This window comes from Nerophis lumbriciformis, linkage group LG21, assembly GCF_033978685.3.
Source record: "Nerophis lumbriciformis linkage group LG21, RoL_Nlum_v2.1, whole genome shotgun sequence".
NCBI classification, from domain to species: Eukaryota; Metazoa; Chordata; class Actinopteri; order Syngnathiformes; family Syngnathidae; genus Nerophis; species Nerophis lumbriciformis.
This window is the reverse complement of record NC_084568.2, coordinates 40,821,307-40,839,179: the sequence shown is the minus strand read 5'-3', so window position 1 is coordinate 40,839,179 and position 17,873 is coordinate 40,821,307. Positions and strand designations below refer to the sequence as shown.

Below are 17,873 nucleotides of genomic sequence, written 5' to 3'. Positions count from 1 at the left end.
GGTAGCTCGCGATCGACGTAATGAGCACCCCTGATCTAAATAATCATTTTGTTCTGTTGATATAAAAACAACTTTTTGTAAAAAAAATGGTCACTAATGTGATCAGGTCAAAATATATTATCATTACGGACGCAACAAGTAAAGCAAGACTGACCTGGTTCTTTCTTCTCCTTCTTCACACGTGGAGTCTTTGGTTTGATTACAGGAGTTTCACCTGCTGCTGCATCTCCATCATCATCACCCTCCAACTTCAGAGCTGGGTCGGCGTCAACCTGAGAAGAAAACAGCTTGTTGGCTGTGTTTCTCTTAACCATTTTTACCTTATCTACTGTCGAATTCAGGGGTTCTTAACCTTTTTTGACCTCGGGGCCCAACTTTTCCACTACAAAGGGGCCCACTAAAATATTAACGCTGAATTAGTCATCGTACTCCTTATTTAAAATGTATTCAATGATTACAGTTAACCTACTTATAGTTTACAACCTTGTCAAATGATATGAAAGTATTTGTTAATCACGCACCATTAAATGTTACTGTGGAGGAGTGATTGCAACACTGCGTATTGACGTGCGTTACCTTTTTCTTTTTGGTCACTTTCTTGGTGGAGTCCGATTTGAGTGGCTGAGAAGGCGGATCCACCCTGCGGCCAAATGGTGATGGCATTGTCTCCTCCAGATTCAGCTTCTTGGCCTTGGGTTTCCCCACTTTGCCTTTGATTAGTTTGACAACTTTCCCCAAACTCTGCTCTTCCCGCTCTATTGCCTCGAATTTCTGAAGCAAAAGAAATGAAATCCAGTAAAAAATAGCTACAAAGTGTTTGCATTAGCTAGCATGTTGATTGTAAACACGTACATCTAACTCTTCAATGAACACTGCCAAATCCTCCTTCCACAGATCTTCTGAGGATTTCTTCTGGAGATTTTCCAGCTCCGCTGTCTGCACACAAATACAATATTAACAGGTGAACATGAAAGGTGTCTCGTGTGATTCAAACTGGGTTCACGCTGACAACCTGTGGTGCAATTACTCTGCAATTGTTCCTTTGCTCAAGTGTGCAATTGTTCCTTTGCTCAAGTGTGCAAGTGAAAAAGGGTGTCCCTCAAGGTTCTGTGTTGGGTCCCTTATTATTCACTATTTACATAAATAATCTTGGACAGTCGGACACGTTTCCGGTGAGGGTTGGACTCCGCCAAGGCTGCCCTTTGTCACCGATTCTGTTCATAACTTTTATGGACAGAATTTCTAGGCGCAGTCAAGGCGTTGAGGGGATCCGGTTTGGTGGCTGCAGGATTAGGTCTCTGCTTTTTGCAGATGATTTGGTCCTGATGGCTTCATCTGGCCAGGATCTTCAGCTCTCACTGGATCGGTTCGCAGCTGAGTGTGAAGCGACTGGGATGAGAATCAGCACCTCCAAGTCCGAGTCCATGGTTCTCGCCCGGAAAAGGGTGGAGTGCCATCTCCGGGTTGGGGAGGAGATCTTGCCCCAAGTGGAGGAGTTCAAGTACCTCGGAGTCTTGTTCACGAGTGAGGGAAGAGTGGATCGTGAGATCGACAGGCGGCTCGGTGCGGCGTCTTCAGTAATGCGGACGCTGTATCGATCCGTTGTGGTGAAGAAGGAGCTGAGCCGGAAGGCAAAGCTCTCAATTTACCGGTCGATCTACGTTCCCATCCTCACCTATGGTCATGAGCTTTGGGTTATGACCGAAAGGACAAGATCACGGGTACAAGCGGCCGAAATGAGTTTCCTCCGCCGGGTGGCGGGGCTCTCCCTTAGAGATAGGGTGAGAAGCTCTGCCATCCGGGAGAGCTCAAAGTAAAGCCGCTGGTCCTCCACATCGAGGAGCCAGATGAGGTGGTTCGGGCATCTGGTCAGGATGCCACCCGAGCGCCTCCCTAAGGAGGTGTTTAGGGCATGTCCGACCGGTAGGAGGCCACGAGGAAGACCCAGGACACGTTGGGAAGACTATGTCTCCCGGCTGGCCTGGGAACGCCTCGGGATTCCCCGGGAGGAGCTGGACGAAGTGGCTGGGGAGAGGGAAGTCTGGGCTTCCCTGCTTAGGCTGCTGCCCCCGCGACCCAACCTCGGATAAGCGGAAGAAGATGGATGGATGGATGGAATCTTGGACAGAATATTCCGAACTCAACTTTCCATTTCTATGCTGATGATACTGTCATATACTGCACAGCACCCACTCTTGCTGAGGCTTTTAAATATCTACAACATGCATTTGACAGAGTACAAGAACAACTTTGCTATCTTCAACTGGTTTTAAATGCAGAGAAAACAAAGTGTATGCTCTTTACCACATCAAAAACTGTAAGATCATCACTGTGTGAGAACATTTTAACAAGAAATGGGCAACAAATTATGTTAGTATCTGCTTTTAAATATTTAGGATTTTTAATTGATGACCACTTGAGTTTTAAGGAGCACATTCAGTATGTTGTAAAAAAAACTGAAACTTTTACTGGGATTTTATTATAGAAACAAGTCTTGCTTTTCTTTTATTGTGAAACAGAAATTGGTGGAAACAACCTTTTTACCTGTTATTGACTATGGAGATGTGTTGTACATGAATGCTACTGCTGGTTGTCTCCACAAGCTGGATAGTGTGTACCACGGGGCACTGAGATTCATCACCAACTGCGCTCCCCTTACTCACCATTGTGTGTTATACTCAATGGTTAACTGGACATCTTTATGTGCTCGACGCCTCAATCATTGGTATGTTTTCATCTACAAAACCATTCTGGGTATCACTCCATCTTATCTGTCTTGTCTTTTAACAAAGAAACAAGGAAGTCACAATCTTCGTTCAATGAATGTTCTGCAATTTGTCGTCCCCAAAGTAAGAACTGAACTGGGCAAGAAAGCATTTAGGTTTTCAGCACCAAAGGCTTGGAATAACCTACAATCGAACATTAAACTTCAAACCCTAGTTACGTTGAATGAGTTTAAAGCTTCTGTGAAAGGATTGCAGTCTACCTTGTCTGTATGCACATGTGTCATGTGAGCAAGTTTTAATGTTGTAAATGTGATGTTTTATGTATTTGTTTACTGTTTTTAATGTAACCTTGCTACTGCCCTCTTGGCCAGGTCTCCCTTGGAAAAGAGATCTTTGATCTCAATGGGATTTTACCTGGTTAAATAAAGGCTAATAATAATAATAAGTGTGGCTGCCATCATCACAACATTGGTGTGCACCAAATAACAGCTCACTTTCAAATGGGCTGAGAGCCACCTCTTCAATCTGTCTTGGTCCACTAGCAAGTCAACTCTTGTTTGGTCCACTTGCAAATTAACTCTTTTTTGGTGCACACCAATGCTATAATGATGGCAGCTCTCTGTTATGACCAGGGAGGTTTTCAGCCAAAGTTCTATGGAACAAGGCCTCGTTCATCTGCCCTCCATTGTGGTGAGGCCTTCTTCATACCTGCCAACTTTTGAAATCAGAAAAACCTAGTAGCCAGGGTCCAAGGGCCGCAGGCCCCGGTAGGTCCAGGACAAAGTCCTGGTGGGGCGTTCAGGCTTCGCCCCCCCGACGCAAAATGATTATTAGCATTCAGACAGGTTAAAATGTTGCTAAAACCATCACTTTTCTATCAGTCACAGTGACTTTTCAAAACAAAAATATTACAGCAAAAATCATATGGGTTGATTGACATGTTTATTCTGTAAACTAACTTCAATAGTTTGAAATTATTTTGACAGTTAATGCCAGTTATCCTGTCAACCTTTCACAAGACTTCAATTTGTTAATTGAAAGTATAAACAGTATAAACACTTTTTACAGTAAACAAATGGTAAAACAGTACTTAACAATTCCATTGGTGTCATTATTAACTTTCTGTCCAAGCTTGTATAATCTACTGCCTTGTTCAATTGTAAAAAATATTCTGTGCCTAAAATTCACATTTCTATCACAATGATCATACTGTAAACATGGTAAGCTAACTTCATTAAAATTAATAGTCCTGTCAATAGCATGGAATTACAATTCAAATGTAGTTTTTTTGTAAGCCTTTCAAAAGAATTCAAAATATGAAAAATGAATGAAAATTAATTTAAGCCATCAGACACTTGAAAAGTGGCACATCACATCTCTAATGTAATCATTTGAACTTTTCAACAGAAATAGCACTGCAAAAATATTAAGGACATACTTCTGTATTTTGGTAGTTATGCTGTCAACATTTAACAAGATTTCTTCAACTTGGACTTGAAAGCATAAATAGTATAAACACTTTTAACAGTATAACAGTACTAAACAATTCCAATAGATAACATTGGTGTCATTACCTTTTTGTTTGCTCAATTATTGCCTCCGTAAATAAAACTTCGGCATTTATCACATCCAAAGAATCTGTTTGGGCGACGAAAAACGTTGAAAGTTTTCCACTTGTATCGCTAGCAACGGCATTAGACTTGTGTTTTTTTGTCCCAACGTGGTCTTTTACATCGCTAATTCCTCCGTGTCCGATCGAAAAATCTTGTCTGCACAAGGTGCAATTCGCGTAGTTTTCACCCTTTTTGGAACGGATAATTATTCCCGGATAGGCTTTTAAATATTCTTCACGGAATGACTGCAGTTTTCTTTTCGGTTTAAGACTCGTTTGCGATTTTTCTCCGGCTGATTCCATGATCGTTCGCTCGTTTGGAAACAATGGCCTCGTGCTTGGCAGCGATGCTATAAATAGCCTCGCGCATGGCATTCGGAATGGCTCGATAGGAAGTTACGGGAAGCAGTGTCGATTGTCATTGTTGTTACGCGATTTCGTGAATAAAACTTTAAAAAAAAATTTTTTTTTTAATTACCGTATTTTCCGCACTATTAGCCGCACCTAAAAACCACAAATTTACTCAAAAGCTGACAGTGCGGCTTTTAACCCGGTGCGCTTTATATATGGATTAATATTACGATTCATTTTCATAAAGTTTCGATCTCGCAACTTCGGTAAACAGCCGCCATCTTTTTTCCCAGTAGAACAGGAAGCGCTTCTTCTTCTACGCAAGCAACCGCCAAGGTAAGCACCCGCCCCCATAGAACAGGAAGCGCTTCTTCTTCTACTGTAAGCAACCACCCGCCCGCGTAGAAGAAGAAAAAGCGCGCGGATATACCGTACGTTTCATTTCCTTTGTGTGTTTACATCTGTAAAGACCACAAAATGGCTCCTACTAAGCGTCAGGGATCCGGTTCATGAAAAGACGCAATCTCTCCATCCGCACACGGATTACTATTTCACAGCAACTGATATTCCTGTGAACCGCACTGTGGATACAACGGGAGCACGTACGGTGAATATTCGCACCACAGGGAATGAGAAGTCATCCTTCACTGTGGTTCTAGCTTGCCATGCTAATGGCCAGAAACTTCCACCCATGGTGATATTCAAAAGGAAGACCTTGCCAAAAGAGACCTTTCCAGCCGGCGTCATCATAAAAGCTAACTCGAAGGGATGGATGAAGAAAAGATGAGCGAGTGGTTAAGGTAAGTTTAAGTTTACGCGAAGAGGCCGGGTGGCTTTTTTCACGCAGCTCTGTCCATGTTGATATACGTATGTTTGTGATTGCACATTTGCGTACATTTTGGGAGTGAACAGAGTTGTTAGAACGCTGGTTTTTAATATATTATTAAAGTTTGACTGACCTATCTGACTGTTTTTTTTACATTCCTTTAGCGCAGTTAGATGCGGCTTACAACACCGGGCGGCTTATAGGTGGACAAAGTTTTGAAATATGCCGTTCATTGAAGGCGCGGCTTTTAACCCAGGGCGCCTTATGGTGCGGAAAATACGGTAATGAAAAACCGTATTTTTTATCACTGCAACCGTAACCCGGAATAGGTTGATGAAAACCGTACTAATTACGGGAAAACCGGAGTAGTTGGCAGGTATGCTTCTTGTATTCTTAGCAGAGAAACATCCCTAAAGTAGGATGTTGACGTCTGTCAGTAATAGGAGTTGCATCCAGGCCCCACAGTGTACTGAAGATGATCTGGCCTAACCAACCACTGGAGGCCCGACAGCGCACTGACGTAGTGATGCTGCTATTGGATTCATATTCAACATTTCTCTGGGTTAGGGTTTGCCGATCTCTAACCCTTCAGAAAATACATGTCTTCTTGATACTGCAGGATGTCAATCATTACAGTCGTTTATTTTATTGATTTAATCAACTCTCCACACATCATTTCATACAGGCTACCTTGGGATTCCGGGTTGCTCTTTCATCTTTCTCAAAATCTCTCCTACAACACCACAAAACGTTGCATGGAGCTTCAAAATGAGGGTGATTGACTGTTGCATGTTGGAATTATTGTGCCAACTGTAGACTTTTTTTCCCACCAAGATTCTTACTGAAGGCACAAGATGTGCTTTGACTTTTTGACACAATCGATCATTCCTTACTTCTGCAAAAATTGGAAAACTATGGCATAAGAAGTGTTTCACAACAGTGGTCAAATAGTTATTTAAGTAATAGATCTCAATATGTGGAAATGAATAAGACTAAATCACAGCCAAGAAGAGTAACTTGTGGTATTGGGACATAAGTTATTTATACCGGTACTCTATTTAAATTATACTTGTTCAGTATCTAATCAATTGAAATTAATTATGTTTGCAGATGATACAAATGTATATTGTTCAGGAGAAGACTTGAAGGAAGTGTTGAGGGTAATAGAGGTTGAGTTTATTCAGCTAAAAAATGGTTTGATATTAATAAGTTATCATTAAATGCTAAGAAAACGAAATTTATGGTGTTTAGTGGTACAAGGACAAATTGTGAAGCAAAATTAAAATTAAATCTAGTGGAAATTGATAGAGTATATGAAACTAAATTCATGGAAATAGTAATTGATCATAAATTATGTTGGAAACCGCATATTGAATATATAAAGGGAAAAATATCCAAATCCATTGCTATTCTTTATAAAGTAAGACACATGCTGAATAAGAAATAACAATGTTGCTATAGCTTGGTTAATATGGAGACCTCGACGGCGGAACAGGCGGAAGACGGTAGATTTTAAAGGGGAACATTATCACAATCTCAGAAGGGTTAAAACCATTAAAAATCAGGTCCCAGTGGCTTATTTTATTTTTCAAAGTTTTTTTCAAAATTTTACCCATCACGCAATATCCCTAAAAAAAGCTTCAAAGTGCCTGATTTTAACCATCGTTATATACACCCGTCCATTTTCCTGTGACGTCACATAGTGATGCCGATACAAACAAACATGGCGGATAGAACAGCAAGGAATAGCGACATTAGCTCGGATTCAGACTCGGATTTCAGCGGCTTAAGCGATTCAACAGATTACGCATGTATTGAAACGGATGGTTGTAGTGTGGAGGCAGGTAGCGAAAACCAAATTGAAGAAGAAACTGAAGCTATTGAGCCATATCGGTTTGAACCGTATGCAAGCGAAACCGACGAAAACGACACGACAGCCAGCGACACGGGAGAAAGCGAGGACGAATTCGGCGATCGCCTTCTAACCAACGATTGGTATGTGTTTGTTTGGCATTGAAGGAAACTAACAAATATGAACTAGGTTTACAGCATATGAAATTCATTTGGCAACAACATGCACTTTGAGAGTGCAGACAGCCCAGTTTTCATCAATTAATATATTCTGTAGACATACCCTCATCCGATCGCAGATTTCTTTGACTTTATCGTTGGAAATGCATCTGCTTTGAGTGTCGCAGGATATCCACACATTCTTGCCATCTCTGTCGTAGCATAGCTTTCGTCGGTAAAGTGTGCGGAACAAACGTCCAATTTCTTGCCACTTTGGCATCTTTGGGCCACTGGTGCAACTTGAATCCGTCCCTGTTCGTGTTGTTACACCCTCCGACAACACACCGACGAGGCATGATGTCTCCAAAGTACGAAAAAACGGAAAATAACAGAGCTGATTTGACTCGGTGTTTGAGAAAATGGCGGATTGCTTCCCGATGTGACGTCACAACGTGACGTCATCGCTCCGAGAGCGAATAATAGAAAGGCGTTTAATTCGCCAAAATTCAACCATTTAGAGTTCGGAAATCTGTTAAAAAAATATATGGTCTTTTTTCTGCAACATCAAGGTATATATTGACGCTTACATAGGTCTGGTGATAATGTTCCCCTTTAAGAACTACCACAACGGCTGCAATGACGGGAGAAGGCTGCAGCAGAAAAGGGTCCCCAGTCGTCTTGGACTCCATGCCACTGGACCCTGACCCGATTCTGTTAAGGACCGTGTGGTGACTGTCTGTGCACCAGTCTCCCCACGTTAAACTAAGTCACGCACAGGAATCCTCCATAAAAGGGATACACCCCTACCAGGAGGATTGTCATACTCGTTCGAGTGACCGCCAATGATGATGATGAAGAAATGTCTGCATATGTTATATTATTCTTTTATTTTTCCATATTTAACATATTGTGTTGAAGTTTGGGGAAATGTTTATAAAACAAACATAGACCCAATAATTAAACTTCAAAAAAGGGTCATTAGAATAATACACAAAGCGCTTAATATGAACATACCAATCCATTATTCATAAGTTTTAATGTGTTAAAATGTTCAGATATTGTGTTTTTAAAAACAATGGACATTATGTTTGGAGTAAAGAACAACAGCCTTCCAGCTTGTATTCTTCGCTTATTTCCATTAAGAGAAAACTATAATTTACAGGGGATATTGATTTTTGAAATAGGTGAAGTAAGAAGTAATATAAAATACAAATGTATTTCAGTTTTAGGAGTTAAATGGTGGAACAAGCTCAGCGATGAGTTGAAGACATGTACTTCTTTGTTAAGGTTTAAGAAAACCTTGAAAAGTGAAATAATTGAAATTTATAAAATATAGTAACAATTACTTTCATCCCATTGATTTTTTTTTTTTTTTTAACGTTGATGTTCCTGGCAATCTTATTTTCAGTGGAGGTATAGGATAGGCAAATATAAGCGGCTTCAGCCTATTCCTTTTTCGGTCATTCTTTTTCTTTTCTTTTCTTTTTGTGTGTAAATGTCCATCCATGTGTATGATTGTTAAATATGTATAATCTGTACTGTTAAACTGGTCACAAAAAATGGTTAATGGTTGATTATATGACCGATATAAACTTATTTCATTCATTCATTCATTCACTTGGGGTCGAAAGTCTTGCTGGTTATTTGAGGATGGAAAACTTATTCCACTTGTCAAAAACTAAACTACCGTATTTTCAGCACTATTAGCCGCACCTAAAAACCACAAATTTACTCAAAAGCTGACAGTGCGGCTTTTAACCCGGTGCGCTTTATATATGGATTAATATTACGATTCATTTTCATAAAGTTTCGATCTCGCAACTACGGTAAACAGCCGCCATCTTTTTTCCCGGTAGAACAGGAAGCGCTTCTTCTTCTACGCAAGCAACCGCCAAGGTAAGCACCCGCCCCCATAGAACAGGAAGCGCTTCTTCTTCTACTGTAAGCAACCACCCGCCCGCGTAGAAGAAGAAGAAGCGCGCGGATATTACGTTTCATTTCCTTTGTGTGTTTACATCTGTAAAGACCACAAAATGGCTCCTACTAAGCGACAGGGATCCGGTTCATGAAAAGACGCAATCTCTCCATCCGCACACGGATTACTATTTCACAGCAACTGCCTAAAGACTTTCAAGAAAAGCTGGCTACTTTCCGTGCATATTGTAAAAACAAGATAGCTGAAAAAAAGATCCGGCCAGAGAACATTATCAACATGGACGAGGTTCCACTGACTTTTGATATTCCTGTGAACCGCACTGTGGATACAACGGGAGCACGTACGGTGAATATTCGCACCACAGGGAATGAGAAGTCATCCTTCACTGTGGTTCTAGCTTGCCATGCTAATGGCCAGAAACTTCCACCCATGGTGATATTCAAAAGGAAGACCTTGCCAAAAGAGACCTTTCCAGCCGGCGTCATCATAAAAGCTAACTCGAAGGGATGGATGAAGAAAAGATGAGCGAGTGGTTAAGGTAAGTTTAAGTTTACGCGAAGAGGCCGGGTGGCTTTTTTCACGCAGCTCTGTCCATGTTGATATACGATTCCATGCGCGCCCACATCACGCTGGTTTTAATATATTATTAAAGTTTGACTGACCTATTTGACTGTTTTTTTGACATTCCTTTAGCGCAGTTAGATGCGGCTTATAACACGGGGCGGCTTATAGGTGGACAAAGTTTTGAAATATGCCGTTCATTGAAGGCGCGGCTTTTAACCCAGGGCGCCTTATGGTGCGGAAAATACGGTACTACATTTGTGTTGGTATTCCATGTCTTACACGTAACAAACGTGTCTGTGTAAGGAGGTAAACTAAGCAGGCATCAATGGTATGATAGCAATGCCAGTGCCAACCTGGATTATATATGTATATATTCTTTACTTTGGTCCATACCAAGTACAAATGTGAACACAGCCTAAAACCATAGATGTGCAGACAATAGAAATGATTATGATTCATCAAACCTTTTGGTCCCTTTGTTTCAGGAGCTCCTCAACCTTCTCTTTTGTCAAGCACCATAGAGACATGTTAAGGATGTAGTTAAAATTTGGGCCCGAAGTAGAACCAGAGTCCACCGAGCTGTCACTCTCATTTCCGTCATTGTCATCTTCCAGAGCCTGTGAGACAAAGCAAACATGTAGCTAAGAATCTATTTGTACTCAGCAGGAACGTCTGTTGGTAATGTTAACAATCAGACCAACTTCCGTTTAACAACTCAGAAGTGTTTCATTCTCCATTTCACAGTATCTAACAAAAGCATTTCAGTATCATATCTTGTCCCAGGACAAGACAATACACATTGAACCTTGATCTACAGTGCATCTGCAAAGTATTCACAGTACTTCACTTTTTCCACATTTTGTCATTCAGCTTTATTCCATAATGGAATAAATTAACTTCTACACACACCCAACCTTATAATGACAATGTGAAGGAGTTGTTGTTTTTTACATTTTTGAAAAAAAGAAGAAGGAAAAAAAGGCATGAGTATTCACAGTAGAGATGCGCGGATAGGCAATTATTTCATCCGCAACCGCATCAGAAAGTCATCAACCATCCGCCATCCACCCGATGTAACATTTGATCAGAACCGCACCCGCCCGCACCCACCCGTTGTTATATATCTAATATAGACGATGCAAGGCATTAGTGAGGTTATAAAGCTTTTGCCTGTTAAAGAAAGGAGACTGATCCAATGCAGCACAGACATTCGCGTGCCACGCTGTCACGACCCAGACGCACACCAGTGCGCAATCATATGGGAGCCGCGCTGAGCGCACCTCCAAGCGCGTCTCGCTGCCGGCGACGGCCGGGTATGGGCCCGACGCTCCAGCGCCATCCATTTTCAGGGCTAGTTGATTCGGCAGGTGGGTTGTTACACACTCCTTAGCGGGTTTCGACTTCCATGGCCACCGTCCTGCTGTCTATATCAACCAGGGTGAGCCCCACCCCTTTCGTGAGCGCACTGCGCGCGGAGTGACCCCTGTTACGCGCCCCCGGCAACAGGGGTGGCGGGCAGGTAAGGTGCGCGGGCGGAGTGACCCCTGTTACGAGCCCCCGGCCACGGGGGTGGCGGGCAGGTAAGCTGCTTACCTGCTGCGCGTGACGCCGGCCGCGGCGAAGGCGGACGAGGCGGGGTGTCGGTGCGGTGGGCGCGGTGGTGACCCTGGACGTGCGTCGGGCCCTTCTCGCGGATCGCCTCAGCTACGGCTCCCGGTGGGGCCCTCTCGGGGGAAGGGGCCTCGGTCCCGGACCCCGGCGAGGCGTCCCTTCTCCGCTCCGTAAAAGTGTCCATCTCTTTTCTTTTTTTTTCTTCTGTTGTGGCATATGCAGCAGGTGCCTGCTCGTTTTTCGTATGTGGGTAACAACATTTAACTATGTATATATATTTCCCAATTGGTTTAACTGCCACCCGCCTGAATCTATTTAAAATCTAATTTTTTTTTATTTCAACCGCACGACCCGACCTGCGGATAAAATCTAATTTTTTTTAATTTCATCCGCCCGATCCGCGGATAATCCGCGGACTCCGCGGTTGTGCCCGCAAACCGCGCATCTCTAATTCACAGCCTTTGTTCAATACTTTATTGCAATTCAAGTCTTTTTGAATTTGATGCCACAAGCATGGCACACCTATCTTTGGGCAATTCCGTCCATTCCTCTTTGCAGCACCTCTCAAGCTCTATCAGGTTGGATGGGTGTGCAGCCATTTTCAGATGTTTCCAGAGATGTTTAATTGGATTCAAGTCTGGGCTCTGACTGGGCCACTCAAGGACATTTACAGAGTTGTCCTGAAGCCATTCCTTTGATATCTTGGCTGAGGGTGGTTAAAAGATGAAACGTCGCCCCAGAGCGCTCTGGGGCAGGTTTTCATTCAGGATGTTTCTGTGCATTGCCGCATTCATCTTTCCCTCTATCCTGACTAATATCCCAGTTCCTGCCGCTGAAAACCATCCCCACAGCATGATGCTGCCACCACCACTGTAGAAATGGTGATTGCCTGGTGATGAGCGGTGCCTGATTTCCTCCAAACATGACGCCTGGCATTCACGCCAAAGAGTTCAATCTTTGTCTCGTCAGACCAGAACATTTTGTCCCTCATGGTCTGAGAGTCCTTCAGCTGCGTTTTGGCAAACTTTTACGAAGGAATGGCTTCCGTCTGGCCACTCCACCATACAGGCCTGATTGGTGGAAGGCTGCAGAAATAATAATAGATTTTATTTGTAAAAAAAAAAAAAGCACTTTACATTGAGTAAACAACCTCAAAGTGCTATACAGTGTATTAAAAAAATAAAAAAATAAAAAGATAATAAACAAATAAATAAAAATAAAAACTAGAACAGCCAAATAGCTAAAACTAGTATTCATATATATAAAAAAGTTTTGTTTTTTTTAAAGAAAGGTTTTTAAGCCTTTTTTTAAATAATCCACAGTCTGCGGTGACCTCAGGTGGTCAGGGAGAGCGTTCCACAGACTGGGAGCGGCGGAGCAGAAAGCCCGGTCTCCCATTGTTCTTAGCTTTGTCCTCGGAGGTTGGAGGAGGTTAGTCTGTCCGGAGCGGAGGTGTCGCGTAGAGGATTTGGGGGTGAGTAGTTCTTTGAGGTAGAGGGGGGCATTTCCATGGAGGCACTGGTGGGTTAATAGGGAGACTTTGAATTAAATCCTGAGTGGAACAGGAAGCTAGTGAAGGGCTTTGAGAGTTCAGAATCAGCTTTATTGTCATTACGCAAGGTAACGAGATTGAGGCCATTCCATACAGTGCGATGTGTGCATGCTAGAAAAACAATGTGCAAATATATAAAAATATAAAAAATGTAGAAGTGCAATAAATATGGTGTGAAATGAATATATACACGGAAAAAAAACAACAAAAAAACAGGGTGGTTGGTGGAATGGGTTATTGCACCGAAGAGAAGGCAGTTATGAGGGACAATGGGGCAGTCCGTTCAGGATGGTTATGGCCCTGGGGAAGAAGCTGTTCTTTAGCCTGTTTGTTTTGGTTTTAATGCACCTGTAGCGCTTCCCAGAGGGCAGCAGGTGGAACAGGTCAGAGCCAGGGTGGGTGCTGTCCTTGATGATGGCACTGGCTCTGTTGAGGCAGCGGGAGGTGTAGATGTCCGTCAGAGAGGGGTGAGGGCGGCCGATGATCTTCTGAGCCGTCTTGACCACTCTTTGCAGCCTCTCCCTGTCTGCTGCAGTGCAGCTGCCGTACCATACCGTAATACAGTAGGTCAGCAGGCTCTCGATGGACGAGCGGTAGAAGCTCAGCAGCAGGTCAGGCTTCAGGTTGTACTTCCCGAGGACTCTAAGGAAGTGTAGCCGCTGCTGAGCCTTCTTAATGATTGATGTGGTGTTGACTGTCCAGGAGAAGTCATTAGAGATGTGGACTCCAAGGTACCTGAAGGTGTGGACCCTCTCTACACGCTCGCCGTTGATGTAGAGGGGGGCAGGGTCGGTGCTGCTCCTCCTGAAGTCGACGATGATGAGAGTTGGGGTGATGTGGTCATATTTCCGCACTCTCATCAGGATCCTAGCAGCACTATTCTGTATGTATTGCAGCTTCTGAATGTTCTTGCTGGGGATCCCCACAAGAAGTGCGTTGCAGTAGTCTAGAGATGTTTGTCCTTCTGGAAGGTTCTCCTCTCTCCACAGAGGAATGATGTAGCTCTGACAAGTTAACAATTGGGTTCTCGGTCACCTGCCTGACTAAAGCCCTTCTCCCCCAATTGCTCAGTTTAGGCGGTCGGCCGGCCAGCTCTAGGAAAAGTCCTGATGGTTCCAAAATTCTTCCATGATGAATGATGGAAGCCACTGTGCTCTTTGGGACCTTCAAGGCAGCAGATATTTTTCTGTACCCTTCCCCAGATGTGTGCTTTGAGACAATCCTGTTTTGAGAGGTCTGCAGAGGATTCCTTCGACTTCATTCTTGGTTAGTTCTCTGCCATGCACTGTCAAGTGTGGGATCTAATATACAGACAGGTGCCTTTCATCATCATGTCCAGCCAACTGAATCTACCACACATGGACTCCAATTAAGCTGTAAGAACATCCCAAGGATGATCAGTTGAAATAGGATGCACCTGAGCTCACTTTTGAGATTCATGGCAAAGGCTGTGAATACTTATGTGCATGTGATTACTTAGTTTTTGTTTTCTTTTTAATTTGCATGTTTAAATATGCCAGTATATACTCAATGCAGCTATATCATCTACAAAATACAGCTACCGTATTTTCTGCACTATAAGGCGCACCTAAAAACCACACATTTTCTCAAAAGCTGACAGTGCGCCTTATAACCCGGTGCGCTTTATATATGGATTAATATTACGATTCATTTTCATAAAGTTTCGATCTCGCAACTACGGTAAACAGCCGCCATCTTTTTTCCCGGTAGAACAGGAAGCGCTTCTTCTTCTACGCAAGCAACCGCCAAGGTAAGCACCCGCCCCCATAGAACAGGAAGCGCTTCTTCTTCTACTGTAAGCAACCACCCGCCCGCGTAGAAGAAGAAAAAGCGCGCGGATATTACCGTACGTTTCATTTCCTTTGTGTGTTTACATCTGTAAAGACCACAAAATGGCTCCTACTAAGCGACAAGGATCCGGTTCATGAAAAGACGCAATCTCTCCATCCGCACACGGATTACTATTTCACAGCAACTGATATTCCTGTGAACCGCACTGTGGATACAACGGGAGCACGTACGGTGAATATTCGCACCACAGGGAATGAGAAGTCATCCTTCACTGTGGTTCTAGCTTGCCATGCTAATGGCCAGAAACTTCCACCCATGGTGATATTCAAAAGGAAGACCTTGCCAAAAGAGACCTTTCCAGCCGGCGTCATCATAAAAGCTAACTCGAAGGGATGGATGAAGAAAAGATGAGCGAGTGGTTAAGGTAAGTTTAAGTTTACGCGAAGAGGCCGGGTGGCTTTCTTCACGCAGCTCCGTCCATGTTGATATACGACTCCATGCGCGCCCACATCACGCTGGTTTTAATATATTATTAAAGTTTGACTGACCTATTTGACTGTTTTTTTGACATTCCTTTAGCACAGTTAGATGCGGCTTACAACACGGGGCGGCTTATAGGTGGACAAAGTTTTGAAATATGCCGTTCATTGAAGGCGCGGCTTATAACCCAGGGCGCCTTATGGTGCGGAAAATACGGTATATCATCTATTCTGAGAAGAGAATCAGGTCTAAAACTGTTCCATTGACAGTTCATGTCAGTCGAATCTATTACAACGTCAAGTCATCTCATCACAATGTACTTTATGTATCAAAACTGCATGAATAGACCAGCACGTATACCTTTTCTTGAGCTCTGTTCCAGGCAGCTACAGGGTCTGACTCAAAGCCTTTTTGGACCAACATGCGTATCAGTTCACGCTTGGATTTGTTCTCTGTTGGGACAAAAAGTGATCAAAACACGTCACACCACATATAAATAGGAATATAGTTGAGCTGGTATCGTCAACCCCCTACCTACCAATGGAAATTTTCCCTTCGATTTTCTCCAGCACAAAACGTGCCTGGTTGGACAGTTTGGCCGCCTCAGCTCCGAGGCTACCAACTAACCAGTCCTTCCGTAGTTTGTAGTAGTGCAGGCGAAGTTCAAAGAAGTCTCTTAGAATGTCTTGGACGGAATCATATCGCTTAAGGCAACCCATATGGTCGAATAGTACCTGAGAAAAATATGCAAACACTCTGTAATGCACAGCATGACAGCACAGTGTGATGTTTCTTCTACCATTGAATTGCATGTGAGGCTAGACTGGAGCTTGAAGACTTTGTGGAGACCGGCTGCCTCAGCCTGGGCCAGTTTCTCCTCAGACATGCGAACCACAAACTTAACAGTGGAATCTGTGTGGTACTCCTTATAATCGTTGATGAGCGCTGGTGTTTTGTCGGTGCCCTGCAGCATGGGCTCCAACACTGACTCCTTGTAAGCCTGCACAAGACGATAAAAGGGCCAGCGTTATGCTCTGCACCGCTTCTTAAACATCCATCACTTTCCCACTTACAAATATATTGGATTGACTCACTTCAGCCTATTTCAAGCAAAAACTTTTATCTTCCCAGAAACACCATATACACACACACACACACACACACACACACACACACACACACACACACATACACACACATACAGGTAAAAGCCAGTAAATTAGAATATTTTGAAAAACTTGATTTATTTCAGTAATTGCATTCAAAAGGTGTAACTTGTACATTATATTTATTCATTGCACACAGACTGATGCATTCAAATGTTTATTTCATTTAATTTTGATGATTTGAAGTGGCAACAAATGAAAATCCAAAATTCCGTGTGTCACAAAATTAGAATATTACTTAAGGCTAATACAAAAAAGGGATTTTTAGAAATGTTGGCCAACTGAAAAGTATGAAAATGAAAAATATGAGCATGTACAATACTCAATACTTGGTTGGAGCTCCTTTTGCCTCAATTACTGCGTTAATGCGGCGTGGCATGGAGTCGATGAGTTTCTGGCACTGCTCAGGTGTTATGAGAGCCCAGGTTGCTCTGATAGTGGCCTTCAACTCTTCTGCGTTTTTGGGTCTGGCATTCTGCATCTTCCTTTTCACAATACCCCACAGATTTTCTATGGGGCTAAGGTCAGGGGAGTTGGCGGGCCAATTTAGAACAGAAATACCATGGTCCGTAAACCAGGCACGGGTAGATTTTGCGCTGTGTGCAGGCGCCAAGTCCTGTTGGAACTTGAAATCTCCATCTCCATAGAGCAGGTCAGCAGCAGGAAGCATGAAGTGCTCTAAAACTTGCTGGTAGACGGCTGCGTTGACCCTGGATCTCAGGAAACAGAGTGGACCGACACCAGCAGATGACATGGCACCCCAAACCATCACTGATGGTGGAAACTTTACACTAGACTTCAGGCAACGTGGATCCTGTGCCTCTCCTGTCTTCCTCCAGACTCTGGGACCTTGATTTCCAAAGGAAATGCAAAATTTGCATGGTTGGGTGATGGTTTGGGGTGCCATGTCATCTGCTGGTGTCGGTCCACTCTGTTTCCTGAGATCCAGGGTCAACGCAGCCGTCTACCAGCAAGTTTTAGAGCACTTCATGCTTCCTGCTGCTGACCTGCTCTATGGAGATGGAGATTTCAAGTTCCAACAGGACTTGGCGCCTGCCCACAGCGCAAAATCTACCCCTGCCTGGTTTACGGACGATGGTATTTCTGTTCTAAATTGGCCCGCCAACTCCCCTGACCTTAGCCCCATAGAAAATCTGTGGGGTATTGTGAAAAGGAAGATGCAGAATGCCAGACCCAAAAACGCAGAAGAGTTGAAGGCCACTATCA

The 17,873-nt window shown here is 43.3% G+C and overlaps 1 protein-coding gene across 1 annotated transcript in view; it reads right to left on the bottom strand.

Moving 5' to 3' along the window:
* top2b (DNA topoisomerase II beta) overlaps nt 1-17,873 on the bottom strand; it is a 124,187-nt gene that overhangs the window by 22,838 nt on the left and 83,476 nt on the right. The window contains exons 23-29 of the mRNA XM_061982366.2: nt 16,280-16,480; nt 16,019-16,214; nt 15,841-15,932; nt 10,490-10,642; nt 853-936; nt 577-771; nt 155-272 (exon numbers count right to left, since the gene is read on the bottom strand). Coding sequence (XP_061838350.1) covers nt 155-272; nt 577-771; nt 853-936; nt 10,490-10,642; nt 15,841-15,932; nt 16,019-16,214; nt 16,280-16,480 — 1,039 coding nt within the window. The remainder of the gene's footprint in view (nt 1-154; nt 273-576; nt 772-852; nt 937-10,489; nt 10,643-15,840; nt 15,933-16,018; nt 16,215-16,279; nt 16,481-17,873) is intronic.